The 14,884-nt window shown below is 49.3% G+C and overlaps 6 protein-coding genes across 6 annotated transcripts; 4 read left to right on the top strand and 2 right to left on the bottom strand.

Moving 5' to 3' along the window:
- Positions 1 to 637: 637 nt before the first annotated feature.
- Aud_006063 (alpha-actinin, sarcomeric (f-actin cross linking protein)) lies at positions 638 to 2,885 on the top strand (the record flags this gene model as incomplete). The annotated part of the gene is made up of 4 exons (XM_043290972.1): positions 638 to 693; positions 862 to 928; positions 1,000 to 2,607; positions 2,679 to 2,885. The coding sequence occupies 4 exons, from the start codon at positions 638 to 640 to the stop codon at positions 2,883 to 2,885; spliced, it is 1,938 nt and encodes a 645-aa protein (XP_043146907.1).
- A 776-nt stretch (positions 2,886 to 3,661) lies between these two features.
- On the top strand, positions 3,662 to 5,274 carry Aud_006062 (putative RNA binding protein; the record flags this gene model as incomplete). Its single annotated transcript, XM_043290971.1, has 7 exons — positions 3,662 to 3,700; positions 3,781 to 3,846; positions 4,119 to 4,150; positions 4,214 to 4,251; positions 4,321 to 4,396; positions 4,455 to 4,521; positions 4,591 to 5,274. 7 exons carry the CDS (start codon positions 3,662 to 3,664, stop codon positions 5,272 to 5,274), a joined length of 1,002 nt encoding a protein of 333 aa, XP_043146906.1.
- Positions 5,275 to 5,672: 398 nt separating this feature from the next.
- Positions 5,673 to 6,988, bottom strand: Aud_006061 (WD40 repeat domain-containing protein; the record flags this gene model as incomplete). The annotated part of the gene is made up of 6 exons (XM_043290970.1): positions 5,673 to 5,809; positions 5,871 to 6,499; positions 6,562 to 6,657; positions 6,715 to 6,754; positions 6,810 to 6,923; positions 6,979 to 6,988. The coding sequence occupies 6 exons, from the start codon at positions 6,986 to 6,988 to the stop codon at positions 5,673 to 5,675; spliced, it is 1,026 nt and encodes a 341-aa protein (XP_043146905.1).
- A 1,156-nt stretch (positions 6,989 to 8,144) lies between these two features.
- Positions 8,145 to 10,675, top strand: Aud_006060 (WD repeat PLAP family protein; the record flags this gene model as incomplete). The annotated part of the gene is made up of 3 exons (XM_043290969.1): positions 8,145 to 8,192; positions 8,285 to 8,738; positions 8,805 to 10,675. The coding sequence occupies 3 exons, from the start codon at positions 8,145 to 8,147 to the stop codon at positions 10,673 to 10,675; spliced, it is 2,373 nt and encodes a 790-aa protein (XP_043146904.1).
- A 270-nt stretch (positions 10,676 to 10,945) lies between these two features.
- Aud_006059 (NADHX epimerase) lies at positions 10,946 to 11,898 on the bottom strand (the record flags this gene model as incomplete). The annotated part of the gene is made up of 5 exons (XM_043290968.1): positions 10,946 to 11,377; positions 11,436 to 11,530; positions 11,590 to 11,655; positions 11,726 to 11,834; positions 11,887 to 11,898. The coding sequence occupies 5 exons, from the start codon at positions 11,896 to 11,898 to the stop codon at positions 10,946 to 10,948; spliced, it is 714 nt and encodes a 237-aa protein (XP_043146903.1).
- A 442-nt stretch (positions 11,899 to 12,340) lies between these two features.
- On the top strand, positions 12,341 to 12,864 carry Aud_006058 (mitochondrial 37S ribosomal protein bS16m; the record flags this gene model as incomplete). The annotated part of the gene is made up of 3 exons (XM_043290967.1): positions 12,341 to 12,417; positions 12,567 to 12,762; positions 12,823 to 12,864. The coding sequence occupies 3 exons, from the start codon at positions 12,341 to 12,343 to the stop codon at positions 12,862 to 12,864; spliced, it is 315 nt and encodes a 104-aa protein (XP_043146902.1).
- Positions 12,865 to 14,884: the final 2,020 nt, after the last annotated feature.

The raw sequence follows: 14,884 nt of genomic DNA, 5'->3' as shown, positions 1-14,884 counted from the left end.
ATGATCAACCTTCTTGATGCCGTTGATAGAATAATTTTTTCTCATCGTAACCGAATTCAGATGATGCAAGTGGAATGTTCAAGAGAATGAGGCATAATTGCATACCAAACTTCTCATAGGTAGAACCCCTGAAAATCTCGAAGAGTGGACGACCGGGTAGCAGCCGAAGTCTTCAACCATGGTGGTTGCTGTGGGGGCCGAGGGGATGGTTTGTTGACAGCCAAGTATGATACGGAGTAGATAATCCTCCGTCTTGCAGCAGGTGAGAAGTACAGCCACTAGAGTCTTGAGAATTAAAAGTGGTGTCTACTCTACCACTGACTGTCCAATTGTGTCTCATATTCACATATCACAGTCAAAGCTCCCATCTAGACTGTTCTGATCTCCATCTGATACCGAATCCAGCCACCCTCAAATCAGTCTGTCGTGAAGATCTTGCCCTTTCCATCCCGGGCTAGTTTATCGGGGAGCGGGTATCCCTCTTGCAGGTTAGGTACCTTTAGGTACTTCCCCAATCTATTTTTGATTTATTATCGTCTGTTCTTGTCACTAACAGGCTCAAGGAAGGACAAAGGAAAAAAGAAACTCACATAGAACCGACGGCCCTGGATGTACTCGATTCTTTCCATCACTCATCATGTTGACGGTTGAAAAGTCCTGGGTTAATGTACAGCAGAAAACTTTTACTAAATGGTTGGTATATGCTCCAATACCCCCTCATTGTTCCTTTGTTTTTGTTTGATTGAGACGGTGGTGCCCCTCGTTCGCTGGATAGTTTCTTCTTGATCGCGATCTGTCCACTTTCCCACTCTTGATTTGGGCGTCAAACCTACCCTGGCTGACAAACTCCTGCCCCGGTAGGCTTAATGACAAGATCAAGGTTCGAGGCATCTTGATAGACGACCTTGTGACCGACCTTTCCGATGGCGTGAGTCTCCCCCTACCTCCCCATAGCCGATTTCTTTGAGAATCTAGACATTGATCGGCCAACTCTCCTAGGTTATCCTCATCCACCTGCTCGAAATCCTCGGCGCAGAATCCCTCGGCCGTTATGCTTCCAAGCCCAAGCTTCGCGTGCAAAAATTCGAAAATGTCAACAAGAGTCTTGACTTCATCAGAGGGAGGCGGATCCAGATGACGAATATCGGAGCGGAGGATATCGTCGATGGCAATCGGAAGATTATTCTGGGTTTGATATGGACGCTCATCTTGAGATTCACTATCAGCGACATCAACGCGGAGGGCATGACTGCTAAGGAGGGTCTTCTGCTGTGGTGCCAGAGAAAGACCGCCTGCTACGAGGGGGTAGAAGTCCGCGACTTCTCTACCAGCTGGAATGATGGTCTTGCTTTCTGTGCTCTCCTCGATATCCATCGACCGGACCTGATCGATTTCGACGCCCTGGACAAGAATGATCATCGCGGGAACATGAAGCTAGCGTTCGATATTGCGACGAATGAGATTGGCATACCTGATTTGCTGGATGTGGATGACGTCTGCGACGTTGCAAAACCTGACGAACGGTCGCTGATGACTTATATCGCCTATTGGTTCCATGCGTTCTCTCAACTGGAAAGGGTGGAAAATGCGGGTCGGCGAGTTGAGAAATTCATCAACAACATGCATGGTGCCTGGGAGATGCAGAACTCATACGAACGGAGGATGAAAGAACTCTTGCGTCTAATTAGAGCTCAGCGCGAAGCATGGAAGAATGCATCGTTCGAGGGAACTTACAAAGACGCTAAAGAACAAGCTCGGCAGTTCTCCTTATACAAGAGAAACGAAAAACGACGATGGGTCGCCGAGAAATCAGACCTTGCTGCTCTCCTAGGTAATATTAAGACCAAACTCAGCACCTACCGGCTTCGTCCGTACGATCCGCCAGAAGAGCTACGCCTCGAAGTCTGTGACCAGGAATGGGAGCTATTGACTCGCGATGAGCACGAGCGGAGCCAGCTCATCAACGAGACTATTCGGGACATCAAGAACGCTCTACGCCGATCCTTCGCGGACAAGGCCAATGACTTTGCACTCACACTGAAGACCTTGTCACTTGCCATTTCTGGTCTTGACGGCGATGTAGAGGACCAATTAGAGCACGTCAAGAGACTCAATGACAATCTTCCTCCACTCGACGCTTTCTTAGAAACCATTGCGGAACTTGACGAACAGTGCGTCGAAGCGAATATTGAGGAGAACGACTTCACAACATATACCTTAGATGAACTTTCCTACGAGCTGAGCTTAGTCAAATCAAGTATCTCCAAGAAGCTCGCGTTCCTCGAGAACCAACTAGTTGCCCGCAATATGACCAACCTGACTCCGATCCAATTGGAAGAGTTCGAATCTGTCTTTAGACACTTTGACCGTGATTCATCGAATACACTTCACGAGCTCGAGTTCTCTGCGGCTCTCGCTAGTCTTGGACTTGTATACGACGAGGAAGAAATGCATCAGGTCTACGTCGAAACTTGCGGGCCGGCCAGGCTAGCGCAGAATGCTGGCGTCAGCTTTGAGCAGTTCATCCACTTCATGGTCAGCGTGACGGAAGATCAGCATACTGCAGAGCAGGTCTTTCAAAGCTTCCGCGAAGTTGCGGACGGCAAGGTATGTACCTCCACAACCTGAGGGGTTTCGCTGCAGTTGCTGAGGATGCTGGCTAACTGATCAATTTGCAGCCCTATGTCACAGAGCTCGACCTCCGCCACTCGCTCATCCCGGATGAAGTCATTGAGCACCTTGTTCAGACAATGCCGTTACATCAAGGCCCAGATCTTCTAGAAGATCGAGACCTTCCCAAGTATGACTATATCAGCTTCATGGAAAAGATGATGGAGCATAACAACAAGAACAAAGATAGCTCCTCTGTCAACGGCGACCACTAATTGGATACATGCGATTTCCGTTTCAGATTGCCTTTACTTTTGCCTTCAATACCTTTTACTTGGTTTTTCCTCGTGGGTTGTTACTGGAGTTTGGCGGAGCGAAAAGGGGTCTTGGTCTTTCGCTGAGTGACAGTCTCAGCCATGCATACAGGACTTGAAGCATTGATTTTGTCTGTTTCTAATTTCTTGTCTTGCATGATTATTATTATTCTTCGTCCGTGCATCGCTGTTTCACGTCTTGTTTGAGATGTTCGCGATTCCAGCCGTGTATACCACCATTCAAGTCAAAGTAGAGTAGTTGATGAGTAGAAACTTCTGCTAGGTGCTCTCCTTCTGACGGTTAACAAGCTTGGATCAAATTGCAAGTTCGATAAAGCATCTGGTGGTACGTCGACTGAAACATTGAAAAGCGGTGCTACCACAGAAGTAGGATCAGCGTAATGAGTTCGCACTGAACTTCAAATATAATAATCGTCTGGTTTTTTCCTTTCTTCTCTTAGTATTTAAGGCTTACAATCCCTCAATTCACCCTTGACTTGGGTTATTGGTGGATCTCATCCATGCTGTAGAGATCTCAACTTTGTGCGTAGTATACTCCTTAGAATCACATGACCTAGGCTTATTCCTGGTCTGGGTCGCAGCTTAACCGTCTGATACAGCAACCAACAATCTTTCATCAGAACCAATTGACAGACATTTTTCACATATTGCTTCTAGCAGATTATCCAACCTCTATCGTCTAGCTCTTTATAGCCTGATCGTCCGCCGTGTCCAAGATGGACCGTAGTCTCGATGAGATCATTGCCGAACGCCCTGTAAGGCCTCCAGTACCTTTTTTCAGCTTGCACTCACCGAAGAAGTGTCACTTTGTTTATTAACATGAAAAATTGTATAGCAGAAACAGAATAGAGGTCGCCGTCCTCCTCAAGCTCAAGGTCGTCGCCGTGATGGCGTGAAAAAGGTCCGTCCATATATCGTCTGACAAAACAAACCATCACTCTCCCAGGTCGGCTGTGCTAACCTCCTACTTTTCGAGCTTCTAGGTCCTCCCTCCTCTTCTCCTTTCGAACCTCCCTATCGCAACATGATCAGTACAGATGCCGTCGTTGGTCTTGTCGTCCTGTCTTACACGGCCTCAAGGCACGCGAAAGAAGCCGCAGATTGATGGAGCCGTTTCCAGACTGCATATTTTGATATCCAGCTGACCTTGTCTCTCTTTTTGCGTCACAACAGTCCTATAGAGAAGAGCGAGTCGATTTAGATCTGTAATTGTCCCCGCACAAATCACAATATGGAATCTGCGTTTACTGATAGGGTTACATTCACAGTGATTGGGTCCACGACAGATATGACGACGACAGAGACAGTGCGTTTTAAACCTGGCTTCGTGGCGATTGTCACGGGGGATTTGCGTTCCTCTTTGGTTTTAACACAGATTTCTTTCAGCCCGCCCTGCTCGTGGTTCCCGACGTCCACGCGGTGACCGTTACTCCCCTTCGCCCGATCGGTATGTCTGGCTTGAATTTTACTGCTGAAGCCCTTTGTGGCTGTGACTAACTCCTGACGCAGCGCGTCCACCGGAGCAAAGATTCGCGTTGAGAACCTTCACTACGACATTACGGAGAGCGATCTGGAGGTAAGCGCCGATCAAAGGAGCATATGACATGTGGCGCTTGATCAGTTAGCTGATGAGCTCTCTTTTTAGGATCTGTTTACTCGGATCGGACCTATCTCAAATCTATCTCTCGTCTATGACCGGGCTGGGCGCTCCGAAGGTGTTGCCTACGTTACCTACAACCGTGCGAACGACGCGAGGACGGCGATCTCGGAATTCGATGGCGCAAATGCTAAAGGGCAGCCTATCCGTTTGACACTAGTCGCCTCTGGCGGTGGAAAACGAGACCGCAACCCATTTGACAATGTCGAACGGCCCAAGGGAAGTCTTTTTGATCGCATCGAGCGGCCTCGCGATGCCCGAAGCTTGAGCCCCGGAAGTGAGAATGGTGATGCTGAAGGCGGAGCACGTCGTCGCCGGGGCCGTCGCCCTGGCGGACGCGCAGCCTATCGCCGTAGCGATGTCACGAAGCCGGCCCCGGAGCACATTGACCGGTACGTGCCAGGACAGCGATCGCCAGTCCGACGAAGCACCAATGGCAGGCGGCAGGGGGAGCGGCGAGATGATAGGAACCGAGGCGAGGGCCGCCGGAACCCTAATGCCAGACCTAAGAAGACACAGGTCGAGCTTGATCAGGAGATGGATGATTACTGGGGAGGCGCAAATGCGGGTGCTGGCGCTGCTGACAAAGAGATTGCGCAAGATGAACCTCAGCAGATTGCCCCAGCTACGTCCGCTGCGGCTGGTGACGACGACGTTGATATGATTGAATAGGACGTTACCTACATTACGGAGGAATAAGGATGGTGCCTTGGCACACTGTATTCAATTTTTCTTGCTCTTTGCATTTCTCAACTCAATCAGATTGGAACAACTTCGTGTGCGCAGTTTTCCTTGACGCTGGGCGTGTAATATGAGACAACTGGTTTCGCATGTATTATGTAGTACTGTTACATTATCTCGATCCGCGGCTCAGAGTCTGCATTGTAAAGGTAGGTGTTCGAAAGGCCCCGGTTTATATGCTGATTATAAACTGGACACGTGGCGAGCATAGGAGTCGCGAGACCCAAATGAGTCAACGGATAGCCAGTATTGAACACAGACCTCGTCTCGTGGAAGCAAGGGTCACTGTAGGCTGGGAAACTTTTCCATAGGCGCAGAAACCTCTGTATCTACCGCCACAGCCCGTAGGGCTCCCTGCATGCTTTCCAGAGCTTGATTGTTCCATCTTCACTTCCTGTGCCGTAGAGCTTGCCATCAGGAGAAAAGCTGACTGACCAGATTGGGCCGTGGTGACCCTTTTGGACCTCTAAGATTGCAGGTTAGCGTGGCCATAAGTCTTAGATGATGGAAGGTTCCTATGCACATACCGAGCTCTTCTTCGGTGCGTAGATCGTACACCCGAGCCCAGGTATCGTCGGCACTGCCGGTGACCAATCGGCCAGTATCATTGTTCACAGCGGCGCTGGCGGCTTCGTATCGAAAGTCCATCTTCTTCAAAAGCCGCCCGGGTGTGACGCCATCGAAGAGGTAGACACTCTTTCCGGCCGCAACGGTTAGGATACCGGGGTCATTGGGTCGAGTGGCGAGGGTGTTGAGCTCGCAGCTACCTATCGTGCCTTCGACAGCGTACTCCACGACAGGGTGGCGAGAACGAAGATCCCACCAGCGGATCTTCCGATCCTCTGCGGCTGTCGTGAGGATGTTGTAGTCTTGATTCCAGACGATGGACTTGATCGTGCCTCCGTGCACGCCAGGCCCAATCTCATAGCTCGTGATTGCACTAGCTCCGTTGCCGTTCTCTGCGGCTGATGGGGATGTTGGTGATGAACTGTTACTACCACCGCTACGTGTCAGATCAAAAATACGTAGCTTTTTCTCGAAGCCTCCAGTGGCCAGAATTTGAGGGGACGATTGGATCGGGAATGCCACCGCTCGACAGATGTGTGAATGCTGTAGGGTGTGCAAGCATTCACCAGTATGAGTATCCCACACCTTCCTGTGGATTAGTGTTAGTAGTCCCGTTGGTGTTGCCGCAGGACGAGGAATCTTAAAACATACGCGGAGAAATCTGCAGCCGCAGTTGCTGCAATGTTGGCATCCGTCGAAAGACGAGCTTGCCATACAGCTCCCTTGTGGCCAAGGAAAGTGCCAATCCTGAGGGGTAAATCTTAGCCAAGCAATTGGTAATGATAGAAGAGACAACCAACTAACCAGTCACCAGTAATACCATCCCGGAGCATCGGATTGTTGTCTATCAGAGAAGTTTAGCTTAGCCGCGATGCAGACATTGCGTCGGAAACAGGTACCTTTGCAAGCAGAAATTAGATAGTACTGGTCGTCCTCTACAAGAGAGGAAAAGTCCAGATGAGGCACTGGACGAGAATGTCCATGGCAGGTCAAGGGCACAACTTTAGGGATATCTATTTATCGTCAACACACAGCCGAAGAAAAGCTCTCTGAAATGAGAAAGCTTACCTGAGGCCATTTTAAATGTTGAATGGTCAATATGTACCGGATCTGTGTCTGTTCGCCTAGTGGTGATTGGTTGTTTGCTTTCAAGCTTGGTGCGGCCGTGAAGAGGGTGGTGATCAATGCTTGGACATAGGCTGGAAACTGCCTATCAACGATCAAAACATGAATTGACAGGTCATAGAAGTCTTCAGACAGACGTCAAGAATCAATATAGGTAATGATACAGGGAAGGATTCGTCAATTTCATCAAATCATCAATATAGATTGGCGGGGTAATCGTGATGAGGCAAGCGGAAAAGAGAAAGAAAAGTTATAAAAAGCCCAGTAGTAATCCCAACCGTACACAGAAGTAGACTAAGTACTTTATCAGACCAGTTAACGGAAGCAAACAAAGGAAAGACTCCGACTCCAAAGAGGCAAGGCAGGAGTCTCGAGGGATACTGAGTCGAGCAAGTAAGTCTTCCTGTTCTGATAGCTCCGTTCGTTGATACTCCAAATTGTCGGAGTTTCGTTCAAAATCTCCGATTGCTCACCCTAGACCGGAAGCAGTAAAGACGGCTAGCACGTGACGTGTATACTTCGACTTCTGAGCTGGACAGATAGTAAGTTGCATCATAAATGATGTCGTTTCATGAGGTAGTCCGGCTTATTTCTATCATCATGACCTCTTGTTCACCGATCTTCAAATAGAGCTCTAGTTAAAGGGGCATGTATTTGACCTTCTCCCTTGGTTCTGTTCACTCACAGGACGTACTCCATCTTACGTACAGATATACCGCGTCTTTACTATGCACAAGTAACATCCAGTGACCAATGATAAATGCTCCGTTGACAGTTGTTGACTACTTAGACAAGCTTTAGAATCACTACTGTAGCGTATCTATCAAATAATGAATCATGCTTAACCAAAGCCTTGATGGTGAAAGTCTTACCCCTGAATCAATTCTAGTATCTTCTTGTCACATGTACCTGGCTTTCACCGCCCACATGATATGATGCATGCTGTTCTCCGCACCTGCTGTTGTTGTTGGCTACCATGAGTGCCTACCAACGGGAGGACTTTCGATCCTACAATTACTTTACCTCGGAAGAGAACGTTCTCATCAATTTATTTCCTGCCTTGCTTGTTGCTTCCTTCCTACAGAGCTCTGCGGTAGCAGCCTTTATGTATGCCTGATTTCAAGATCTCCGCTTCTTTGGAGGGCCACGGCGATGATGTAAGAACGTCCCCGACAATGACTCTGTTCGCCGCAAATGGCAATCCCCATGCTTTTCAGCTGCTGACTCTTGTTTTGATTCTCAATTTCAGGTTCGCGCCGTGGCCTATCCGAATCCAAATGTAGTAATTTCGGCTTCTCGAGATGCGACCGTTCGGCTGTGGAAGCTGGTATCTACCCCGCCGCCTGCTTATGATTCCACCATCTCCTCCCACGGCTCGGCTTTCATCAACGCTGTAGCATACTACCCTCCAACATCCGACTTTCCTGAAGGTCTCGTGCTTTCTGGCGGTCAGGATACGATAATAGAAGCAAGGCAACCAGGGAAAACTGCAGACGATAATGCTGACGCAATGCTCCTGGGCCATGGTCACAACGTCTGTGCATTGGACGTGTGCCCAGAGGGAGGCTGGGTGGTAAGCGGCAGTTGGGACTCGACCGCGAGGCTGTGGAGAGTCGGTAAATGGGAATGTGATATGGTCATGGAGGGCCACCAAGGCAGTGTCTGGGCTGTTCTGGCCTATGATAAGAACACGATCATTACCGGTGCGTCTATCGCCTCCTTCCCTTCATGTGCCAGATAAAGATATAATATGCTCATTCTTTGACCAGGCTGTGCCGACAAGATTATACGGATCTTCAATACCTCAGGAGACCTTGTTAAGAGCATTAAAGATTCTCGCGATGTCGTTAGAGCTCTATGTAAGCTTCCTGCTTCACATCCCTCAGGCGCACACTTCGCTGCTGCAAGCAATGACGGTGTCATTCGACTGTTCACCTTGCAGGGGCAGCTGGTTGCTGAGCTTCTTGGTCACGAAAGCTTCATATATTCTTTGGATGTCTTGCCGACAGGCGAGCTGGTCAGTTCCGGAGAAGATCGAACCGTAAGAGTATGGAATGGCACACAGTGTGTGCAGACAATTACCCATCCTGCAATCTCAGTGTGGGGCGTTGCTGTCTGCAAAGAGAACGGCGATATTGTTACAGGTGCCAGTGATCGTGTCACGCGGATTTTCAGCCGAAATGAAGAGCGAGTGGCCAGCCCGGAGGTGGTTCAACAGTTTGATAAAGCCGTCAAGGAATCCGCAATACCTGAACAGCAAGTCGGCAAGATCAACAAAGAGAAGCTTCCAGGCCCTGAATTTCTCAAACAGAAGTCCGGTACGAAGGAAGGTCAGGTGCAAATGATTCGCGAAGCAGATGGTAGCGTTACGGCCCACACGTGGTCCGCTGCTTCGCAAGAATGGATTGCTGTGGGTACGGTGGTTGATTCTGCTGCTAGTAGTGGGAGAAAGATCGAATACATGGGACAAGATTACGACTATGTCTTCGACGTGGACGTCGAAGATGGGAAGCCTCCCCTGAAGCTTCCATACAATATTTCGCAAAACCCATACGAAGCGGCCACTAAATTCATCCAAGATAACGAGCTGACTATGAGTTACCTAGACCAAGTCGCGCAGTTCATTGTCCAGAACACGCAGGGCGCAACCCTTGGGCAATCTGCTCAAGAATCTGCGCCCACTGGCGCTGATCCCTGGGGCCAGGAGAGGCGTTATCGCCCTGGAGATGCCACAGCGGCAGCGGCACCGCCTACGCAATCCTTGCCTGAATCACGCCCTAAGGTCCTTCCTCAAAAGACGTATCTCTCCATCAAGACAGCTAATCTCAAAATCATTGCCAAGAAACTACAGGAGTTGAATGACCAGCTCGCATCCTCCGGGTCAAAAGACTTATCTCTCAGTCCTCCTGAGTTGGAGACTGTAGTTTCGCTGTGCAGTCAGCTGGAGTCTTCCGTTGCCCTCAAATCATCGCCCGTAGTGGACGCTGGGCTGAAGTCATTGTTTAGAGTTGCAACCACATGGCCTGCCACCAGCAGACTGCCTGGCTTGGACCTGCTCCGCTTGCTCGCGGCTGCAACACCCCTGGTTGCAACTGCAGACTACGATGGAAAAGATCTTGTTTCTGGGATCCAGGCGAGTGGCATATTTGGTCCACAGCTGAATGTAAACAATGCCATGCTGTCTATCCGAATGCTGGCGAACCTTTTCGAGACCGACGCCGGTCGTCAATTGGCTGTGAATAGGTTCGACCAGATTGTCGCGGTCGTCAAGTCAGCCCTGAGCAACAGTGGAACAGCACCGAACCGCAATCTCACCATAGCGGTGGCCACACTTTACATAAACTTCTCGGTTTACTTTACCTCTGGAGGGAGAGAATCGGCTCCAGAGTCATCTGAGCGGGGTCTGGTGCTCGTTGGGGAACTGGTCAAGCTAATCGCAAGCGAGAAGGATTCGGAAGCTGTGTATCGTGCCCTTGTCGCCCTAGGAACTCTTATCAAGGTGCTAGGCGAGGAAGTGAAGAGTGCTGCGAGGGAGATTTATGATGTGAAGGACATCCTGGAGAAGGTGTCAAGCTCGGGCAGTGGGAAAGAGCCTCGGGTCAAGGGTGTCATTAGCGAGATCAGAGAGGCGATGTTGTAGATTATGACAAAACACAGCACGGTTTGAAGGATTTGCGGGACGACATCGCGATTGGAAGCATTTTGTCTACGCCAGCTCAAATCGACCGATAGACTCTTTGAATGGCATTCAATAAAGAGCGCGCATTTATATCATACAAATTCCATAAACTTTGTACATAACGTCGTGCTCAATGAAAACGCCGGCGTAGGATTGATGGTCTGAAAAAGAGGACCTCCGAAACCCGAAACCGTATCTGCGTTGCAATTCATAAGCAGCGCAGTGCAGCCATTATAGCCGCCCTTCGGCATCAACACCAACTTCCACGATCTGGTCGATGCCAGGATAATCTGGACAATCCAATCCGTACTTTTCCACGATACTCTTGGTCAAGAAACGACCACCGACAAAGTGCCTGCCGCGGTAATATTTCACGCATGGCTTAGGGGCCGTGAGACTGATCAGCGCATCGGGCATAAATTTGGATCCCGGACCCTCCTTGGGTGGACCACTCTGAATGTCCCAAGAGCTGGGCGCATCGACACTCAGCACAGGGACGGACGACGACTCGATCTGGGAGACGATGGATGGGAAGGGGTCGCGGAGGGGACCCCCGAAGGAGAACCCGAAGATGGCGTCGACGAGGAAGTCGGCGGACTTGAGGGCCTCGGTGAAGTCTGGCACGAAAGGGACTGATAGGTTTTGTAGCTGGGTTTTGAGGCGCTGTTGATGCGAGATGATTAGTCTTGGTCCGTTGGGAGCGGTCCCGGGGGTGGCTTGCCTGGTACAGCTCATTCTTCCCTTCTTTGGGATAGTGGACTGAGGGTGTATAGCCGTACTGTGCCAGATGGCGAGCGGCTACTAGGCCGTCGCCGCCTTTTGAAGCGCGTCAGCGTCTGCGTTGAGCTCTTGGTTGCGGATGGGATGAAGCGTACCGTTGTTCCCTGGGCCACAAACGACGAGGACATTCTTGCCAGCGCTTGGGGGATGAAGGCGATAGACTATCGCAGGTGTGTTAGTCTCTGTTCCTTCTTATTTTGAATGTTAATGCCCCACGGCGTGAACACATGCCTGCCTGAGAAACGGACAGTCCCGCGAGTTCCATCAATTGGTCCAAGGACCATCCGCCCATCTCCATCAAGTCCTTATCGAGTGAGGCAGCATCTTTGGCTGAGATAGCCTGGAATATACGATGAGCTAGGTAGCATAGTTTGGAGTTAAATGCTACCTACCTTCAACGACATTCTGGCGGTCCTACTGTACTGTCGAACTGCTGTGGGGAGATATCGTTTTGTGAGAACAGAGCGGAACATACAATGCAAGATATCAAGTCAATTTAAAAATCAGTTATGATAGCTAGAAGCTCAGTCTAGAGTAGAGGAGGTGCAAGAGGGATATTTATATCTGTCTATTGTGTGTGGGTATAGTAAAGATGGACATACCACCGGTAGAGAAGTACACTTTCATATACTCGGTAGAGAGATACATGCCTGTCAGTCGCATTGCATCATTGCGATGTTTTGTTCCCCACCACCGGCACTAGTACTTTTTCGGTATGTCCGGAATAACACATCCTCCGTAGTTCAATCTGAACATCCGCGGAAGTCAAGTGAAGAGGCAGGGCTCGATTCAGCGTTGCTTTATTTGTTTGCCGGTTACGAAGGTCAACGATTCGAAACAGTCAAAATGGTCGTCAGAATCCGCCTCTCTCGCTTCGGCAACAAGCACCAGCCATTTTACAACATTGTTGTTGCACAGGCTCGGTAGGTCTTTTCCCTTTTGGTGCTTCTTTTTTCTTTTTTATCGCTTTTGAACTGTTCGGCTGCTTGTCATCGACAGCTAGATTAGATTGATGGACAATTGCCAACCCAGTGACTGTCAAGAAATTGCTAATTGCCTGTTCCAATTGTAGGTCCGCTCGAGACTCGAAACCGCTTGAAGTCATTGGCACCTACAATCCTATTCCACAGCGCCCTACGAATCTATCCGAAGAGGAAGCTCGGCGCGCAAAACCATTCAAAGAGGTCTCTCTTGATCGCTCACGGGCAAAGTACTGGCTTGGTGTTGGCGCACAGCCCAGCGAGGGTGTATGGCGGTTATTGAACTTGGTACGTGGTTGGCAAGCTCAAGAAATCGGAGCTCTTCGCTGACTGGAACGATGATGTTAGGCCGGCCTTGTTCAGCCCAAGTCTAATGCTCAAAAAGAATGAGCAGACCCTTCTTGTTTTATTAGGCATGAGAGCTCAATCGGTTGAGACGGCTCTGTTTAGATCGAGAATACTTCGATTCGTCTGGTTGGGGTAGCGATTTACTCTCTTTCTGGCATGCAAAACGGCGTTTACGAGAATTGTTATTTTCTGGAATATACTTGGGTTGAAACCAATTTTGTACATTATGCGGTCATGATCGTGGTTTCGGTTAATTTTGCGACGAATAAAACGATCGGTTGATGCAATGTTTGGGGTCAGGGGGTACCTTCAATTTGTGCCTGAGGTTTGAATTTCTCGCGCTGAATCGACTGATACAGCAGACTGCGATCTCAGCCACGAGGTCTAGGGTAGCCTGTGAGTGATCTCGCTGTCACTGTCAGAATGTCAAAACGGTCCTTTTTTCCAAGCGTATTGTGATTCCGCCCCTAGGGCTGCCCCTCCCAGAGACAACCCTCTTCCTGAAAAAGGTTTTCACCTTTTCATGCCTCATTCTTTGTTGACGCCGCTGAATGGTCCGTATAACCTAGGAGGCACCTGAGAATGAGAGGTCAACCTTACCTTCATTCCTCGACGCGACTAAGAAAAGCCAAGCACTGTGATGTCGACGCCAGACTCGTAACTTGTACGTCAATGTAGTGGTGTCGTGAGCATTCAAGAGGCTGACAGGAATGTGTTACGCTTTGGTTTGAAGTGACGGTCTGTCGGCAGGCCAGAGCCGGTTGTTATTATTGTCATTGATGACAGGTATATCCCTGTCGATGAAGCTTTTGATGGAACATCGAAATATAGTCAAATAATCGAAAGTCTTGAGCCAATGGGTTCCAGAGTCCAGATCTCAGGCCAGCCAGGGGCCACTCTGTCAAATTTCCCCAGGATTCCCCTTTTCCTTACAGCCAATCCCTGTGATTGATAGCCACCCTCCCAGAGAGATCAGAGAGATGAAGACACGCCGTCTAAGTAGCGACATAGGCGTAGGGCCAGTATGATGATTAGTGGTTGCGAAGGACTAGACTGGATGATCAACATCAGAGTTTGGACTTTCCATGAGTCCAAGGCAAGCCACATTCGCCATGAATTCCTTTGTGGACATAACCAGGGAGACCCCAGCAAGGTCCGGGGGCAAAGCTTGAAGTAGACATCTAGGTAATCTTCGGAGTCATAGTTGATAAGTGTTCATGATGAGTCTATGACTATGTTGTCGGACGTTCCCATGTCTGCTGGTTCATTATCATCCACATAATATGAAATTTCTGAGCTCCCGACCCTATTTGGGAGACGGAAGTCGATGGATATGAGACCATTCCATGGATGTCTGACTGAGGATATCCAGAGTCATCAACAGACGACAACAACCTTCCTACCTTGGTAAGATGATCATGAGTAGAGCGATCTGTTTATGAAATCATTCCATCATTGTCCGTCATACTTGATGCGAGTAATAACAAACTCTTATGGATACCGTAGGAAGTGTTCCTATACAGACGGCTTAGCTACAACCAGAGTCGAGCGTCATTGTTCTTCAAATGAGACATATCAGGTACTTCGTCATTGATTTAAGACAAGGAGCGAGATGGACAGTACGGAGTAGTTGCCTCATGCCAACAAGATGAAGCAACAGGCAGAGATGATAAGTGATAATTCACAGGGCTCCACCTTTATGCACGACCTCTGCAACTAATGGGACACGCACTTCCCCTGCGGCCTGCCCTGGACTAGGACGGACTCTAAGTAAGCCTATCTTACGGGGTAGATACTACTAGCACCTAATGTTCGCATCCGGACCGTTCGCTGTGGATTATCTAAGACACCCAACCATTCTTGCTGTTCTCGGTATGTCCCTCATTACGCTCCGTATTCCACAAAGTTCATCAAAGACATAGTTGTAGTATGAATATGCTCTCCATCAATTTTCTGCTTTTCGTATCGGTACTCCGTACTCATCAGACAGTCTAAGACTCTCAGGCCCAAACTGACGACCGACGCTCATGGGCTCTTGATAGCGCGTCGTGTCAATTTAACT

Source organism: Aspergillus udagawae (genome assembly GCF_001078395.1).
Source record: "Aspergillus udagawae IFM 46973 DNA, scaffold_4, whole genome shotgun sequence".
Classification (NCBI taxonomy): Eukaryota; Fungi; Ascomycota; class Eurotiomycetes; order Eurotiales; family Aspergillaceae; genus Aspergillus; species Aspergillus udagawae.
The sequence above is the reverse complement of the archived record's forward strand: the minus strand, read 5'-3'. Positions and strand labels throughout refer to the sequence as shown.